Genomic DNA, 20,668 nt, shown 5'->3' on the forward strand with positions numbered 1-20,668 from the left:
AAATGGGATCGAGTTTTTAAAGAATATAATTTAATTTGTTAACTTGAAAAGATACAACGCAACTATGACTCCATCTAAACTTGGCCACGATCGTCGGTCGAGTCTACCTAACATAACCATTATATGTTTAAAAGAACACTGCGATAATTATGACAATCGCATTGTTGTTGAATTTGAAAAGGCGGGAGCTAAGCTTTCGCACTTTTCGCCAGCAAGGACTATATTTTGAAAATATGTTTTATTGAAGCTCAAGATCAATAAAATAACGTTTTTGTTTTATTATTGATCTTCATGGTCTAGTATGGATAATTAAAGCCTTGATATCAGTTATTGGTGGTTTTAGGGCTCCTGTCCAATCAGAATGAAGATGAGAAGGAATTAGTAGCACATTGTTCTGTTATGTGTGAGAAACGGGAAAGAACTGCTTATATATCTTCTATTATTTTATAGGTAAACACAAAGAGATCTTTGGACTCTACGGTATATATGATACTTTGTTTGTTACTGCAGCCATGAGGAACTAAGTGTTTCAGCACGCATTTGATCAGTATCTTCATGGGTCGCACATTCATAGAAACTTTATATGATTTCATGAATTTCTCTTCCACAAGTCTAAGTGAACAGGAAGAACGTTTGACGAAATCGATGACGAACTAGACACTTTAGTTAGTCAAATAATATTGTTTTCTTAATTTGGAGCTCAGTAGCTGCTATTGCAACGGACTTTAACAAAATGGCAAATTTTTTAGAACTTCGAGCTGAAGTACTCATATTTTTTTATACATTCTATGAAGACAAATGATTAAAGTTCAGAATGTCTCATTTAAGTAATCCAGTTTGTCAGATCTTAACACGTTGGCAAAAAAGTGCTCAGAAAATGTCTAACAACAATTTTTGTCACGATACGTTGTCAGTAAAAGCATTAGCACGTTGGCAGAAATGAAAACAAATGATTAAAGTTTAGAATGTCCCATTTAAGACGTGATCAGATAATCCAGTTTGTCAAATCTTACCACGTTGGCAAAAAAGTGCTCAAAAATTGTCTAACAACAATTTTTGTCATGAAACGTTATCTGTTAAAGCATTGCCAGTATTTTGTAAAAAAAAATATGTTGTCTGACAAATAATTATCTGACAATGGTATTACATTATTATTGTCATATAAGGGAATCATTGTCATATAAATGTTTTTTTTTTTTGCCAATACATTGAAAAAGCATATGCGCCCAAATTAAGATCTGGCAAATTTTGCCATACTAAAATCTGACAACAGTGCAAACTTACAATATTTGTTGGCAGATGAATTTATTGTCTGGCAATGAAATTGTAAAGTTTTCTTACAATTGTCTGAACTGACAAATAACCGATTGCTATATACTGACTATGCTTGACAAGGTTTTATGATCTGACAATGGTACATCGTTTTAGATCAAATTTAGCAAAAGAGAAACTTAAAAATGTAGGTGAGTCTAAAATTGTAAGTTCACACGGTTGTTAGACATTTTCTGAACATTTTTCTGCCAACGTGGTAAGATTTGACAATCGTGTATACATTGTTTTAAGCTAAATTTTGGCAACAGAGAAACTTAATAAGGTAGGTAATACGATGATTTTCTTCTACGTAATTTTGGTAATTAAGCAACTTTGAGTAATGAAGTTAAAATAAGGAGCTGTATTTTGATCGGAATATATGTTACAAAACATAAATAAATGTTGGAAACCTTTATGGCATGTATGTATGTTAAGCTTTCTCTTTAATCCTTTTCATTGTTTATTAATAAATTTCAAATGCCATTTTCGATTTAGAAAGCAGCTTTAAAAACCATTAAAACTTTATGACTTAAATTCATTTAAAAGCAATATAATAATTTGTTATTATTTTTCTCTTTTGCAAAATTATATAATTGTAATACGTACAATAAAAAAAAAGAATTCAATGATGATATTATTTGACCTACATTATTTTCTACTCCTACCAACCATCAACAATAACACATTGAACAAACTTCCAACATAAATCCCTGAGTCATAGATACACACTGTTCTTAGGGTGTAAGTAAAATAATATCTTCTTCTCCTTCTGCTGATGCCTTTATTTTCCATTAGTTATTTTATCTAAAGGAAAAAAGGTGTAAAAAACAAACACTATTCTATATATAATAATAATGCTAAAACTAAAAACAGTGGATGGAGAACATAGAATAACCTAAATACAATAATGGGGGTATTATTACGTAATAAATTCTATTAAATTTTTGAAAACTATGCCTATTTCTCCATCTCTAATATTATTACGTTTATAATTAAAAGTGAAATAATAATAGAAATGAAAACAAACTAAAAAACTATGAAAGAAAAGTAAAATAAATATTAAAATTCCCAATTGTTGTCAACAAATGATACCTGACGGGGCTAACTTGTGTTATATTACTGACCATAATGGAGACAAATTTAAATACAACGGTAAACCTTGAATAACATGGTACATTACAATTCAACTCTGACTTCTTTTTAACACAGCCGAGAAAATAGAAAATTGTTTGCTGAATGTTTTAGAATTTCTTCATATATTTCATTAATCTAGTTTCTATTTAATAAATTTAATTAAATGACCAACTAACCACGTTTAGCAAGGGTTACCTGTATACAACAGCTAAACAAGCATTTAAACATTTACACTGTTTATGCTAATAGTTTTTTTTTCATTTTTGTTTTTATTGACAATTTTTTAATTTAATTTATTTTTGTTTTTTGTTTTTTTTTTTTTTTTTGTTACTAACTGGTGTTGAACACGTAAAAAGTAAATAAAATTCCTCTTACCACTATAAACAAATAAGACAACAACAAAATATTACTACAAAATGCAAATTAAAATACAAACTAATAACAACAACAATAACTATTTATATTATTTATTATAAATTTAAAAACAATAAATATTATGAATAAAAAGAAAATATGTCAGTTACATTACAATTACAAAGCGTAAATTTCATTAAAAAAATCTTGTGACTTTTTAAATGTAAATTACTTGTTGTAGTCGTCATATATTTAATAAATTAATAAAATTAATATTGAAATAGTATTGAAAATCAGCTATGGTGTTGTTGTGACCTGATCAAGTGTCTAGTAAATTGTTGCAATAATATTCTTATTGAGCAAACGATTTAAAACAAACAACTAAAAACACACGTTGAGGTTTTTAAAAAACGTAATTAAATTTTGTTAAAAAATGTTATTGAAACATTGTTAATTTTTTATCGTCATTTTTTAACATTTTTTACTTTGAAGTAAACTTAAAACACTTGCTGCAACAAATGCAAACAAATTAAGTATTTTATGAAGAATTTTCAATATCATATTTGTTTACTTGACGTAGAAGTTGTAGGGGAATAAAAGTATATAAATTCTGATATATTTATTTTGATTTCTTGATTCTAATTATAATTATAAATTCTGATTCGAACTTATAAATGTCGGTCTATTATAGATCTAGTATGAAGTGTAGTATCGCAGTAAAATATTTCCAGATTTTGGTAATGAGTATTGTAGAATATGTAGTTATTTCATACATTACTTGGTAATGAGTTTTCGTTATCAATAAAATAAATTAATTTTTTTTAATGGAATTTGTAGTCAATTGTCTATAGCGTATGTCTAATAAGGAATTAGTTAGTGTTTCTAACCCTAGTCCATTTTTTTTTTAATGGGGCATTGAGTAAGAGAATAGAATAGCAAACACGAAAAATTACTGTAAAACCAGTTTTAAATCCGAAAAGTCGGGTAAGCTGATTTGTAACTAGTTATTTTTTCATCATAGTCGAACAAAAATAAGTAGTTATTTACCCAAAAAGTAACTACTTACACTTTTCTCTAATATTGCTTGCCTACTTACCGGGTATGTAAAGATTTTGCTGGGATTTAATTTAATAGTAATCACCAACCACCATTTGACGTGAATTGTGTTCCCTTTTCAATTTTTTCGTTAACTAACTCTTTTGTCGTCAACTATTGTGAATGAATTGTTTACAATTTTAACTTCGAAGGAGATAATAGATATTCACTTCTATCTATCTATATATCTATCTATCTATCTATCTATCTATCTATCTATCTATCTATCTATCTATCTATCTATCTATCTATTTATCTATCTATTTATCTATCTATTTATCTATCTATCTATCTATCTATCTATCTATCTATCTATCTATCTATCTATCTATCTATCAATCTATCTATCTATAATCCAACGAAGAATAAGAATATAGTTGTGTGGATCTTACACAAATCTTTCGATATGTTACAGACACAAATCTTTTTCGATTACGAATATCCATTCTATCTGAGAGATTATATATGATTAGGAAAAATCTATAATATTTGCATTCTCGGCAACAAAGTTAACTAGCGAAAACCAGGTGACCTTGTTTGGGATGCCGTGACTTCTAACACATTGTTAATGTAGTAATAGTTCTACTGTTCTGGGGGAATATGACTGTAATTGGTTTGACATTCTTCAGCCAAGTATGACTTATGTCGTTCAGAATTGAAAATCGAATTCGTCAACTAGTCCAGAAATATAACGATGAATTTATAGATTATTAGTCCTATATAGTAGAATCGAACAACAAGAAAAAGAGAGGATATCTTAAATACTACTAAACTCGACAGCATATCGTTAATGTTCAATATATAGTTTATTTTTAAAAACATTCAATGTCAGTTCAAATTTTGGATTTTCGTTAGCTAATATGTCAATCAGCCACTATAAAAGATTTTCGGAAAACTTCAAAAAATGGACAGAGTGGTGCGCCTGAAGTTGACGTCTTATATATGTACGTAAGGGGATTTTAAAATATTTATTCGTGATTTTGAGTTTTCGGGACCAGTATAATACGTACAAAAATATTTTATATAATAATTATACATAGAAAAAATTCAATATTCATGTTACACAATCGCTCCTTAAAAAAACCAAAAAAAAAAAAAACAACAACATATTAAAAGTAAAAAACAATAAAACTCCAAAAAGAAAAAAATTCTTACTTTATGGATAATTTCAACTGAGGTTTGGCAGAAAAAAAATAACTATAAAAAATAAATAAATAAAAACAACTACAAATGACAAAACAGCACGGGGCAACCAACCAACATGAACAATAACAGAAACAGTCAAATCAAACTAAACCAAGGTAATAATTTACAATAACAAATATGATGATAAAAATCATGGTTGTAGTAAAAAATAGTAGATTTTTTTTTAATTTTGGGTGTTTTTTTTCAGTTTTGTCATTTTATGGCAAAAAGAATAGTGAACTAAACTGAAGATGTTGGGTAATGATAAAATAAAATTAAAAACAAAAATAAAACTTAAATCGTGGCAATAGAAATATAGATTATGGTAAAACCATTTTAGTAAAATATTACGAAACACCTCTTGAGTTGAAAAAAAAACTGAATATTTGATAAGTTAAGAAAAAAGAATATTTTAAATATATAAAACACATCTACTTAGATCTTTTGTATCGATTAAAGAAATATGCGAAAAAAACGTTATGAAAATTAAAAAAAAAAAATTAAATAAATATACTTCAGATTGTAAAGTTTACAAGTATTTTTTACATTTTTAATAGATATTTAAACACTGATTACAGACAGTGCTGATGAGTAGGAGGACATAAGCAAGTATAAATTACTACAACATTTCAATTATTATATTTTTTTATTATTATAAGAAAGATTATTATTTTGTAAGGTTCTTTACAAGTATTGAAAAACCATCAGACCTCTTAGAATTCAATGACAATTGATAGTCTATCATAATCAGCGGCAAGTGAAGTACTTTTGTTGTGATTTTTATAAAAAAGTAAATAAATATATTTAATACATATTAAAAATATAAAGGTTTTTATTTAAGAATTTAAGAATAGTTCTTATATTGTAACTTACAATTAACATATAAATTTCAGTTTTTTATTCATATTACATAATCATTGATATTCTTTGTTGTTGTCTCGGTTATTATTACTATTTTTTTATTTGACTGTTTACCCTTGCACATAAAAATATAATACACTAGCTATGCCCTGCGTCCTTAGCTTCCCTAAAAAATATATGTGTACATATGTATATAAACCCCTGTTTCCCAGTTATGTTTCCCAGTTTATGTTAATTAATATGAGAGGTACAACGCCCCATATTGCTAGTCCACAAATTAGGTATCCATATGTTCACATGGATGTTATGAAAATGTTTATTCTTTTTTTTTTTGGAAAATTTTAAGAATTTTGTTTAAAACATTAATATGGGTGGTGCCACGCCCCCTATTGGTAGTCCACTCATTATAAGTAACAAAAATATTAAAGTTGCTCCAACAAATTTGGAGGACTTTAGATTAAATATACTAATATAAGGTTATGTTTATATGGGAAGTGCCCGCCCACTATAGCTAAACCGCCCATTTTGTACTCATATGTATATGTGGATGTAAAAGTTGTCTACACAAAATTTAAGAACACTAACTGTTGTACTTTCTGAGATATATAAAATTTAAATCGGTCCAGCCTTTTAGTGTTTGTTTACATACATACAAACACATTCATTTTTACTTATACATACATATGTAGATACAAATAATATGTTGCAATTGACTACACAATTTTGTTTTTAACTTTGTTAAACCTATTCTAGCCAACCTGCTCCTCACATTTTGTCGTCCTTTAAGAGAACTACCAACTCTTTTAGAGGTCATTGGTTGTTTTTTTATTTTTCAATTTAACTTTTGTATTTTTACATGAAACAAATATAGTAGAAATTTTGTATTCTAAGTTGAGTAGAAAATTAATTACACTGTGAGAAAAAAAATGGTAAAAAATTTAGAAAATAAACATATGTTTTGATACATACATACATACATACATACATACATACATACATACATACATACATACATACATACATACATACATACATACATACATACATACATACATACATACATACATACATACATACATACATACATACATACATACATACATACATGCATGCATACATACATACACTAAGATATTTTATAAAAATTCATTGCACAGCAATTTATCTGAGTAATTTGGTTTAGAATTTGCATAAACTCTAAACAAAATGGTGAAAGATTTTATGTTTTAATAATAAAACCTATAAACTCAGACATCATCTCTAGTAAAGAAATATGTCTGTTTATTATAAGCACTAGAATAACACAGGAACTAAATGATTATAATGTCATTCCCACGACAATTTGATCTTCGCTAGATTTTTACTCATTACAGCGACAGATATTTCAACCGAAAGTTTTATTCACAGAAAAGAATATATTTAAAATTCAATGAGGTGTAAAAAATAATAAAAAAAGAGGAATAACCAGGCTTCAGAATTTTTTAGTAGCAAGGTTCTATCTACAAATGGCTGAAAATAGGTGGAATAACCTAGGCACATGCAAAGGGGTCAAGATGTTGTGGCCCTCTTTCAACGCACAAGTAGACGGGATATATCGAGATTAATAGCAGTAATAACAGGACACTGGGTGCTAGACAGATATGCAAGTAGGCTTGGACAACCTTTCAATAAATACTGTCGCAGTTGCAAAGACAGGAAAAAAATAAAACAGTCTTCCAATTTCTCTGCGAATGCCCTGCTCTATCTGTGAAAAGGAACCGTTTCCTTGGCAGCTACTTCATATCTAACCTTGGAGAGATGTTTGGATCTAAGCTTAATGATATTCTAAGATTTGTCACTACTACAGGCTGGATCTAAAGCTTTAATATACTACATCTAACGAGTGGATTGGTCCAGTCAAAACGCAGTATTTTGACTCTACTTGATTGTTTGCGTGTAGTGAACTACCACTTAAACCAATCAACATGGCCCCTTGTGGTCTGCATAAGAATCAAAAGAGGCCAAGTTGGATCAATTTTATATTTTTATTATCACCGAGGAGACACATTGAGAAATTTTGTTAAACTTTTGTTTAATTGTAAATAAAATAAATGTTCAGGTAAACAAAGAAAATTTATTGGAATTATCACGGGAACCAGTATATCTACCGATTTTGTCCTGTTCTATAGTCATTACATACTATTTTACTATGGCAGCACTGTTATAGGGTGGGTAAGCGACCAAATTATTAAAAATGTCGTGAAATTTTCTAGATAATACTTAATGCCTGCTAAGCATACAATGGCATTCTGTTGCCATCTTAATAGCTGTCAGATCTGTGACTGCGTCTTGACTCTATATGTAATATTCAATGATTGCCTCATCGTGTCCAAAGCAGTTTGATTGATTAATGACAGTTCCTTCATTGCGAGATTACAGAATCATAATCTATTGTATGTTGTGCTATTTATAGGTAATATATAGCTCGATTACTTGTGCAAAGTGCTTGAGCATGATTCAGAAAAAATGCCGCACCTAAGTGATATTTACACGCCATTTAAAGGCAGTATCTAGTCCACAATGTGGACCAACCGTGAGGTTGGAAAATTCTTAGCTTTGCATAAAAAAATTGCTTCATAAACTACTCAGTGTAGAGTGTAAAATTTACAGCGCAAATGCAAGCCGGAAAAATACTGCAAAACAAAAACAAAATCCCCACAAAAAATACAGGAAATTAACTAAAGAGAAGAGAACTTCCCAGCAAAAACTAAAGTAGTTAAAATTAATTAAACAAAACCATTTTTAGTTATAAATTTAACTCGATCATGATTTTGGAGGCAAGTATGCTCACTTAAAAATAGGAAACTAGTTAGGTACTTCTATGATCAAAGTAATTACCAGACTACTTCTAGGAAATGTAAGCGGTATGTAGTAATCATAAAAAAGTGTGTTGTGAAGTAATTACAATTTATTAATATGTTTTGGGTTATACATCTTGGGGGATAAAGATTAATACTAGTTGTAACATTTAACCCTCTAGGACCGACATAGATTTTTTATAACTATTTTACTGACGTGGTGTCTGACAGACACCATTTTTTGAAAGCTTGAACCTGTTTCATTTCCAAATATTCATCAATAACTGTTGAGTTGTAATTACTTAAACTGAAAGTTTCTTGTTATCAAAATTAAACAATTCTTTCAGTCTACATGCTAATATGTTAAAACCAATTAGAATAAATTTCCAATTTATTAAAAAAAAAACAGTAGAACATTGCAAATGCGATAGTAAAAGACAAAAAAGTCTATTGAAACAATAACGAAAAGACACAGAATATATATATATTTTTTTGTAATTGTTGTCACACAATTTTCATCATTTAATTGCAGCACTAAACTTTGAATTATAAAAGTCGGTAGATTGTAAAAACATTTTTTTTTATTTAAACATACAGTAGATAATATGGAAAATATTTTTGCAAAATAACAAAGATTAAAAAAATTGTTTATCTAGTTATCTTTATACAAAATAAAAAAAAAAAACTGAAAAACTAAATAAACAACCAAACCCACCCACTACAATTGTGATTTTTTTTATTGTTTGAACTGATAAAAACAAGCAACCTGCCATCGAGCAAGTCAGTTAGTTAGGCAAGACCCATCTGTTCTCTAACTAACCATTCATAAGTTTATGATAGGAGGAGAAGTTCTTCATCATATACATATGTATTCGTATATATATCCATTTGTATTGTATTTGTATTTCTTTATGTATCGTATCACCTGGTGTCCCTGCTATCTAACTTGTATGATATTAAAGAATTAGACCTTTTCAAGAATTCTTTAACTTTTTATACAACAACCATTTATATAAATATAAATTTTTCATATATATGCACATATAAATGTACTTATAGTATTTTCTATATATATTCTACAATATTTTATTTTATCATCATTAATTCATTGTCATTTGATTAGATTTTTTTATTGAATTATAATTCAATTAAAAAATCATTTTGTTTGCTGTTATTTTGATAAAATACTACTATTCGAAACAAAAATACATATATTTAATTTAAAAAAAAAATAGAAAGCACACGCCGTCTCGTCATCTTGTCATCCATTCCAGTTTATTTCTGTGATGAGTCTGGTATTTTCCAGTTACGAAATCGAAATGAAAAGTTTAAAATAAAAATAATAATTGAGGCGAGAACTTGAGATTAAATCAAAGGTACTTTTAAATAGAACTATAAATATGAATAATAACATATAAAAATACATATATATATATTTGAAATTGTTTTATCTTTTTGGAATGTTATGTTGTTTTGGAATTTATAATTTAAAAAAAAAAGTAATGTGTCATTATTTGTATTTCATAAATGTCAGGGATTAACATACATTTGTGGGTCTTAGAAAAATATTACCCGTAATGAACATGGTTTTGATGAGAATGTGTTTTGGTATTTTTAGATTTTATTTGTGCTAGTAACACAGATAGATATTTTTTAGAAGTTTAAGTAGAGATTAAGAAGAAGTATTTGAAAATATCTACTTTTCTCTTTTATATAAATAAAAAACTAGTCGCTAAAGGAATCTGCCAGGGGTCAAGTTTGATGCCCGGCAAAATTTAGAGTTCTATTCAACGAAGACTCCTTCTTAGTCTTCGTATAACTTTGGATGATATCCAAACTAGACTTTTATAGATGTCGTTTCAGTGGTCAAGGCAATTATATTCCACATACATTCCACATGTATTCTACAGATAGTATGATTTAGTCACTGGATTTATGCATGATCGTGGAGTCTAATGCATTAGAGACAAAGGTGTCTGTCTATCTATTAACTTGCTTGTATTAACATAATAGTCACAACTGCTTCGATATTAAGATTTAAGCTTAAAAGCTTCGGATATTGTTATAGTAATGTAATATTAACCCAATCCTCGAAAATTGTGTACGGCACTTTTTATCGTACCTATAAAATTAAGAATAACGCATTCCGTTTATTAGTTTAGTGGATGGATATTACGATCGTATTGCATTTTCTCAGACCAGAGGATTTAACGAAAACATTATGATGTTGTCAGTATGGATCTACCTAGAGCAAATCTGTTGCTGATGTTGACACTACTTGACCATTAATTTCGGGTTGGAAAATCGGCCAAAACATTGATGTGCAATGCGATCGACTTACCCTCTGAGATCTTGTCACTGCAGTTACTCACAGATTGCGAAGTAAAAACAAGATCCTCAAAGAGCTAGCCGGCAGTACTAGGAGAATTGATAAAGAAACCCAGTTGGCTACCTATAAAACAATTATCCGGTCAGTGATCAATTATACTACCCCTGATAAAGATTCACAGAGACGTCATCAATACCGCAGATTTAGATTGGAGTTCGTCAACCGTCTACAGCAAAAATTGAAAACAACCTGTTGCGAAAAACAAGAGTTGTTCTAAAGATCGGGCTCAACTACCTTTGGCATATTAACTGTGCCGTTACGAATATATGCCTAGTAGGTGGATAGTGTACCTATGTATGATACCCACATATTCAACTGCTCAACTTATCCTTACTTTACTTAACCCGTTTGTATGTATATTCATGTATCAACCCTGTAGAAGTAGCCTTATATATGTCTTGACTTAAACCAGATTTAAAATTTCAAGCTGTTTTACTATTCTATTACAACTGAAGGACCATCTAGTAACCGTCTCAAACAATCTTTATTAATTAGGAAATTATAGACGAAACATAACTTCTAGGAAATGCACACCAATTAAAGTCTATTTAAAAAATTATAAAGCAAATGTAATATTTATTTATTTAATCGCTTCAATATCTCCTCCCATTAAACGATTCAAAAGACAATTTAACCATCAAGGTTAAGCCGAAAAAAAAGAAATAATTCCATACAAACACAAATTTTTATCAAAAAATTTTCCCCCAAAAATATTGCTTAATCATTTTTTTGTACTTTTTTTTAACATTCAGATTTTGTTTTATAAAATTTTTTACGATATTATCTAGTTAAATAATCAAGATAAACATTAACAAAAATTAAAATTAAATACTAGACAACTTTGAGATACAACGTAATTAAAAAATTTAAACAAGTTCATCTGGTATAAAAAAATGTATAAATACGAGGAGAAAAGCAAAAAAAAAAATAAATAAATACGATTATAATACTTAATAAATGAAAATACTAAACTATAATATTTATATATCCACAACAAGATCAGTCCAGCAATGGCAGCATCAGCAGCATTATAGTAATGATAGTAATTAACAACAATTAAACAATTTGAAAATGTAGTTTTTTATTAATTATGAGTCAAAAATTAAAAAAAAAAACTAAAATTCAATGCTTTAATCAAGTCATTTTATCTGTCATTTATTCTCTTTCTCTTTGTGTGTCACTGTTACTTTAGCGTAAAGACTTAATAAATCTTGGTTAATTCTATTAAATTTATATGAATATCAGACAATAAACTTGTAGATAGAAAATTAAGTAAAATTGCTTTAAATAAACAGTTAATAAAATGTATAAAAAAAACAATCCGCAATCTGTTCTGAAGGCGTAAGTAAGCTTTAGTTATTTATTTTACAGACAAATAGACACAGTGCAAAAATTAAAATGCTTAAATAAACGGAAATTTTTCAAAGAGTCAAAGACGACTTAAAAGTACTCTAACATTAGTGTAAAATATATAACAATTGTAATGATTGCAATTACTTCAAATGTAATTGTAATGGAAGCTTTACTTTTAATTGTAATTAAAGTTTTTCTTTCAATTGTAATTGAAATTTTGTTAATTCAAATGTAATTGTAATGGAAGCTTTACTTTTAATTGTAATTGAAGTTTTTCTTTCAATTGTAATTGAAATTTTGCTAATTAAAATTATTTGTAAATGTAATTCAAGTTTTGTAAATTGAAACAATTACTTGTAATTGTAAAATTGTAAATTGAAACAATTACTTGTAATTGTAAAATTTGTTCCTTACAATTACGTTATATGTAAATAGCGATACCTAAATTGCAACCACAAATATTTACAATTGGTAAACTTCAGCTACATTTACAAGTAATTGTCAAAACTTTTGTTACAATTACATGTAATTGGTTATTGGCCAGTTAAATATTATAAGTAATTGTAAATGGATAACCTTATATTTCAGGCAATTGTAATTGGCTATTGCTCAATTATAGATTAAATGTAATCCCCCATGTCTGATTCCTCCTAATATGATGTTAAACTATTGTCATTGATGCAGAATATTTATTCCATGGAAAATAAGTATTGTCGAGAGATCTAGAGGTGTTGGACTATGGACAATCAAATAGAGTGAATATTAAAGCAAACATTCTTCTGGATGAATTTCCACAATGGTATATGAATGAACATATCTTTTCTACCGAGAGCCTTTGTGAACACCTTTTAGAATGCAAAAAAATTGGTGATTTTGGAGTCTTCTATGATCTCAAGCTTCTTTAGCTTTAGATATCAATCATCGCAGTCTTAGTGCTATTAATTCCCAAATAAGATTTACATAGCATCACAAAGATGGGACAAAAACTACATTTTTATACAACGGACAGAACTACATATTTATACAACGGGAACCAGTGTCCCAGTATCTGCCAAGACTATAAAATAGTGATGATCAAATGTATCATCAGGATTTGACATAAACTGGAACCAGAAAACTACATATTTATTACAACTGGAACCAGTATCCCAGAGTTTTTGGACTTTGTCTTACTCCGGTTATTGAAGAGGTGCTTTGGAAAGTGATATTTTTGCATCTTGGAATTTAACCAACGGGCGGTAATGGCCTTAGATTATATAGCAAGAGTACTTGAGCAAAGTGCTTTACATGGACCGAAAGAATCATGTACAAAAATTGCCTCCGGAAGCACGATGGGACATTTAGTCAGCTTACCATGTGGTTGAAAAAGATACCGCCGTAGAAAAAGCTAACACGGTAGTTCTTCACGTAAAACACTTCGACTACTAACAGTAAGAACAAGAAATATACTTCAGCTAATACGGATGATGTATCGGAAGAAGCTACAAGGAAATTTTTGTCAATAGGAATGTTATCGACTCGCATTCATGCTCAAGTATTTGTCATTAGAGTTTACTGTGGCGTCATATCGTACCATTTTTTAAATTAGAATCTTTTGTATCTGTAGTCAGTTCAAAATAAAGACATTCATGATCAACTTAGTTTTTATACCGCTAAGGATGTTAGTCACTGCAAAATTGCATGACATAGCTAAATAAAACTAAATGTAATCGCAACAGGGAACAGTAAGTATTGTTCTACAGGATGGTAAAGGATTAAACAATATGATTATACAAATAAGCTTATGAGAGTCTTTAACTTTGGACAAGGTTAACAGTTTATTTATCATAAACAAAGTAAAGAATATAACAACTGTCTAAGCTGTAGGGTACATTATGAAATCAAACAAGCAGCGGACTTTTGTTTTATTAAGTGTAAAATTATCACTATCGCATTAAAGACTTAATTTTATTTTCTCTTTAGAAATTGCTGATTCATACACATAAAAAAACCGAAGACGGAGAATTAAAATCAAAGTACAGTAAGGAAAAATGTTCAAACGATTAGGTAACATTCTACAAAAAAAACACTTTAAATATACAAAAATATACACACAATTAAAAGTAATAATAAAAAAATCAATAAATTGAGTTGACAATAATAAGTAAAAACAGAACCAAACATTAAAAACCAGAAAAAAACATTAGCATACTTGTGGGCTTTGGGGTATTAAAAGTAAATTAGGCATATTTTCAGGCTGTTAAAATTAATGAGAACTTTAATTTACTCGTTATTGTAGTACAACCCCCTATTTACGTAGAACATAGGTACACTTGAGTAAACTAAAATTACAAAAAATCACTAGAGTAAAATGTTTTTTTTTAGAAATTGTCTAAATGCACTTGGTCAATAATAATAATTAGCCAAACACGAAAATATCAAATGTACGCTGACGACGCGCCCCAATGACACAAATTCGAGAAGTTGTGGAAATACAACAACAACAATAAGTAACATTTGGAAAAAAAGTTATTGGTAGATTTACACACACTCTCTCGTAGCTCTCTAAATGTGATAAAGGTTATATGTACTCACTGCTCCAAAACGGAGATGTGCGTAAAAAGGAAAAAAAAAATTTTAAATTTTTGGTACTTTTTTTTGTTGTAATGGGACCAATATTTGGGAGTGGTATGTAAAATTTTAGGGATATTAAATATAAACCAGAAAAGAAAAAAACATTTACAAAAAGCGAATAATGCAAAATGGATATTATACAAAACTACTTGGACTTTTTCCCGTAATGGTTGTTGGAATAATGAAACGGTGGGTATAAACTGAAAGATCCAATGGGTCGACCATAACTAAAACGCGACGAGCAGCCTACTCAAAACGAGTAAATTTGAGATTAGTATGATGGTAAGAATGGACTCACAGGATTACAGGCTCTAGTTATGGTCGACCCATTGGATCTTTGTGTTTCTTACCACCGTTTCATTATTCCAACAGCCATTACGGGAAAAAGTTCAAGTTCATTATCTTGGGAACTGCTGGAAGGGATTAAGAGGAATTTAATATCCATTGTTAAATGCTCTACGGTGTTATTGAGATTTCGTTGAATGGAGAAACTATAGTCTGCCAAAACTAGAAAGTGAAGGAATCGAATAACTCCTTGTTTGTTTTTATGAATCGAATTTTGGTAAGAACATCCATCTTATGTTGTAGGTTGTAGATTTTTCTCTCCTGATCTGCCTATTATTGATATTTATATACCGGTGCAAATGAGCCGATTTCGCAAGAACAGGATGCAGAACGAGGAAATGGATGTGGGTGGGGTTTTGTTATGAATGTATAGTATTTTATTGCTCGAGTATGTTTTAGAATCTACTCTATTCAAAGCTAATCTTCTCCGATATGTAAGCGTTTTCTTGGCTCATTAACGGAGATTATATCACGAGATGCTTTGACCAACTCAACAGGAAGTTATATATTTTTAAACAGCAAGATGGTCTTTGAGTATAAAGCCTATAGCAGCGATTAGGTTTATATCTTGGTTCATTTGGAATGGAATTGCTATAAAAAAGGTAATGTTTCCAGATAATTGAATCTTCGTTCCGAAAATGATCTTAAATACACTCAACCAATGAGATATGGCCTGAACATTGGTCTGAATACTCCAAGTAGTTGTCTAGTGTTAAACGATATGCTGGGCTCTGATTTTGAGTATTATGAAGCCTAAGACAGGGATAAAGGCATCCCCTCAAGTGGATGGATCAAGTGGAATGAAATAAAATATATCATATTATTCCACTAATTTACCGCAATTGAGTCTTCGTTCGAGAATCATCCAAATTTTACTTAATCAATGATCATAAAATAAGCAAAATATTTCCCATTGCAATAAATGCTCGATATCGACAGTAGAGAACCAGGCAAACATCTATTTTGCTTTATATATATTTTAGCACAAAAGGATTAAAAAAGCACAGGATATTTTAAATACACAACAAAATCATAAATTTTTCAAATTCAAAATATGTAAATTGATAAGAAAAGATCCAAGTAAGATCAGTACGTCAAATCCAATTTTAAAATATAAATTCTCGCATTTTCGACTTCTAAAATGATATTCTTAAATTTCTGTTAGATTTTATTCTATAAACGTACAAATTAAATTAAATTGCTACCATAAAAGTACACTACACATTACTAACTTGTTCATCTCTGTTAAATTTGAAAACAGATACATAAAGTTGCACGTACAGATACATACACAGAAAAAAAAATAAATACCAAATAGATAGAGGGCAAGTAGTGAGGGTGTTTGTTTTATTTCAATATTCAATTGTATTTGTTGTTGTTGTGGAGGGTAAACGTAAATGATGATATAATGTTAGAAAAACTGGAGGGTAGCAACGGAATTTATTTTTTTGCTTACGTTCTTTTTTTCTTCCATTATTTTGTCAGTTTTTTTCTTTCATTTTGTGCTTTTTGTTTGTAACTAGAGTATTAAATTGGTTATATAATAGAGTTGAACTATAAGCTTTTTCTACCCAAAAGCTTTAAATATAATTTTTTTTGTAAGCATTCCAGTAATATTAAATTCCCATTAAAGCTTTACTTTTTTTATTATTAAAAGCTTTGTGCTACAAATCTCTTTAAGTAGAGATAATCACAATTCAATTCTCTTTCGGGCAGAGATTTCTCACAGTGATAAAAATAAGGGGTGTTTGAGTTGAGGTTTTTAAAACGCAAGTCTTGTTTGTTTTGAGAAAAAGAGCAGATAAATGGTGCCTAACATTATGTTGTATTAAGAGTACATATTAGTTATTTCAATTTTGCGCTATTTTAAGAGCATTTACTAATAGTTTTGGGGAGTATGACAAGTGTGTTGTTTTTTCGATTTTGTGTGTTTGCTTTATGTTTTTTCTTGTATTACTTTTGTTGTTATTTATTCAGTAGCAAGAACTACTTCCAATTTTATCGATCATATGTCGCGTGTCGTTTATACAGACAAACAAGAAAAATATTACTTAAGACAAATTAAAGTCGACGACACATAAAAGCAAACAGAGCTGTGGCAGAGCACAGTGGTTTTCTTAGACATTTTAATTATGTATTTATAGAAATCATTAAAGTATTATTTAAATGAAAAGTATATATTCTATTAAAGGGGAAGCGGGTTGAAGGAGATCAATCTTTACTATTTTACAATGTTATGCATGTTTTTAGTATAGAGTTGCAGCAAAATAATTGTGTGAAATTTATGTTGTTTGGCAGGGATTAGATACTAAACCCAGTGAGTCATCACATTTGGTATTTGCTTTGAACCTTTCAGATTTCTATGTCGGACTGTGAACCCATAAGAGAATGTTGATCGAGGATGGTTTAAAAGCGGGACCAATCAGACAAATACTGTAAACTAGAGGAAATGTATATTTCAAGCTATAATTAAAACGTTATTATTGTTAAATAATCTGTTTAGGCCTCAATATAGAATAAAGACAAGACTGATGTTTGTGAAAGACAATTTTAAACGATTTTGCTAGGACCTGGATTTATCAGGCCATGTAAAACTATCACGAATAAAATGGCTAATTACTAAACAAAAACTTTATATTCTTAAAATGTCATTGGCAGAATTCGAGCTCGCAGAAATAGCCAAAAGGTAAAATATTTTTTTAATAAATCAGTGTAAAATAATTTTATTACGATAACATGAAGCGCATTAAACCGTAAGTCAAGCCCCATTATCCAGCTAATAAACATAATTTTAAGCTAATGCTTAGTATTAGCTCAATCTGTTTAAATAATTTCAGTGGATTTATAACTTTATAGAGGCAATACTCAGTAATATGGTAAAAAGAAGAAAAATACTTTAAGGAAGGACTGAGACCGATAGTTCTTTCCCGGGGAAAAAAACTTTCGATTAATACAGCTGTCGCTGGATTGACAATATTTAGTCGAGTATGACCCAGGTCTTTAAGGAGCGAAAATTCAATTGTCGTGGGAACGCGTGGGAAAGAATGGTCTCAATGGACCATTCCCCCATACAAACTCTCCTACAGAAAATGACTTAAAGGTCAAAATTCACTTACAAACACTATTAACACTTTTAAATTCTACATAATTATTATTGAAGAAGAGTTAACTCCGCCTACCAACATTTTTAAGGATAGGGCCATATTTTGCCCTACCCTCTTGTAAAAAAAATCTTTTTTTGCCAAAATAAAAGTAAAAATACTCCGAAATAAAGTTAAAAAAAGAAACCAAATGCTTTATTTTTTTAAATAATCCCCATTTATAACATACATACTGACAGGTGTAGGGTATCATATAGTCGGCTACGCCCGACTATACATTCATACTTGTTTTTATTTCGGAATGTATTTTTTTAAGAAAATATAAATTCATATGTATATTTGTAAAAATTGTTGCTCTTTTATGAGCAACTAATTCCACGGTGCATAGTAATTAATGCAGTCACATTCTTTTAGTGACATGAGCAATATGCTAATAAACGCCCAGCAGTGCTTCACTTAATGCCATGAAATATCTAGCAGTAAAAGAAAAACTACAGGCCAACAAAGGCTAAACACCCCCTAGAAATTAGCTGGAAAGCATTCAAACTAAAAGTCAAAGTAAAATGTTAATGACAGACCTCTATAACCCCAAAAATATTATGATAATTGTCATCTCATCACACACACCCTAAACGCGGACAGCTGATTGATAGTAACATACACTGTCCAAATGGACCAAGAAATGAACAATAAAAAAAAATACATGACGCTGCTTAGCTGCTAACAAATTGAAGCAGAATTGTGTCTACAACAAATACTAGATGAATATTTTTTAAAAGGGCGTCGCCACAATAAAAATTCAATGGAGTCTCAAGACAACGCACAACTATAACCAAATAGACGGAGCCAAGTTTTGGCCCAAAAGAAAGAAAATAAAACAAGCATGTTTATTTAACACACACATGAACTCTCTGGCAAGTGGTTGTAAAAAAAGTAAATAAATAAATTTAAACAAAAATAAACACAACAGAAAATAAACAAATTGTGCAATTTCTCACATTTGTTTTTCACTTCTTATTTTTTTTTTTTAGACACATGTTAACAATTTCTAAAAGGTTTTTGTTTATACTAAAGATAATACTTAATTGCTTACTAGTCTAACTTAAACTTAAATTATTTATCAATTTTATAGAAAATTTTTTAAAATTAAAACACTCACCTCAAAATCCGACCGACTTAACGCCATATTAACGAAACACTATTTTAATATATATAGAAAAAAAATACAAATTCCAGCACAAAAACAATTTTTAATAAATTATAATGTTGGTTGAATTTTAAGTTGTTGTGTTGTTGATGATGAATAAAGAACAACAAGAATAAAACGAAGCCGAATAAAAGCCACGAATAAAACGTAATTAAGAAAAAAACAACAATTTAGAACCAGGCACACACAAATAAACACTTGATAATAACAACAACAACGTTACTCACTAAATGGGTTTTGGTTCGTTTGTTTGTTTGTCTGTCTGGTTAGATGGAGGGAAAGACCTGCTCAAAGAAGAATAAAGAAAATTCCAAAACAGCCCAGTGGTTGTTTTTCTGTTGCAGTCTTACAATGTTTTTGTAGTTGTTGTCCTCGGCCAATAATTGAAACCGTTTTTTGTTAACAATTTTTAATTTCACTTTTAATTGTTTTAAACCTTTTTTATTTTTATGGCAACTAGTACCAAAAGGTTTTAAGCTTTACACACTCAAAAATGTGTTTTCTCAATTTATAAAACCTCCAACAATTCGAAAATAACCAATAAATCCTAAATGTTTTGTTTTATTTATTAATTCCAATTCGTTTTAAAGTTCGTCTTGTGTTGTTGTTAACTTTTGTTTAATTTTGTTTTGTTGTTTATCTTCTCTTAACGCACCCATTTGTACAGAGTTGCTTTTAAAAGGCAGTAGGTTTTAATAATCTGAACTCAACTCTGTATAAATCAGGGGCAAACAAGCAAGCCTTGTGTATTAACGTATTATTATTATACACTTTTGTATAAATACTGCTATTAATGGTTTTTTTAAAGAAAATAAAACAGAAGAGGAATAATTTCAGAAAGTAAACATTTCAAATAGTGAAATAGAATGAAAAATAATAGGTC

The 20,668-nt window shown here is 29.3% G+C and overlaps 1 protein-coding gene across 4 annotated transcripts in view; it reads right to left on the reverse strand.

Annotated features, from left to right (window-relative positions):
* Positions 1-20,307, reverse strand: part of LOC111678276 (sodium/potassium-transporting ATPase subunit alpha) — a 95,370-nt gene extending 75,063 nt beyond the window's left edge. For 2 of the 4 annotated variants that reach the window (XM_023439573.2, XM_023439572.2), the window contains exon 1: positions 19,738-20,307. In XM_023439573.2, the coding sequence (XP_023295341.1) occupies positions 19,738-19,764 (27 nt within the window). In that variant the 5' untranslated portion in view covers positions 19,765-20,307. The remainder of the gene's footprint in view (positions 1-19,737) is intronic. The other 2 variants (XM_023439571.2, XM_023439570.2) reach the window with 2 other exon arrangements.
* Positions 20,308-20,668: the final 361 nt, after the last annotated feature.

The sequence above is a fragment of the Lucilia cuprina genome, chromosome 4 (genome assembly GCF_022045245.1).
Source record: "Lucilia cuprina isolate Lc7/37 chromosome 4, ASM2204524v1, whole genome shotgun sequence".
Taxonomy (NCBI): Eukaryota; Metazoa; Arthropoda; class Insecta; order Diptera; family Calliphoridae; genus Lucilia; species Lucilia cuprina.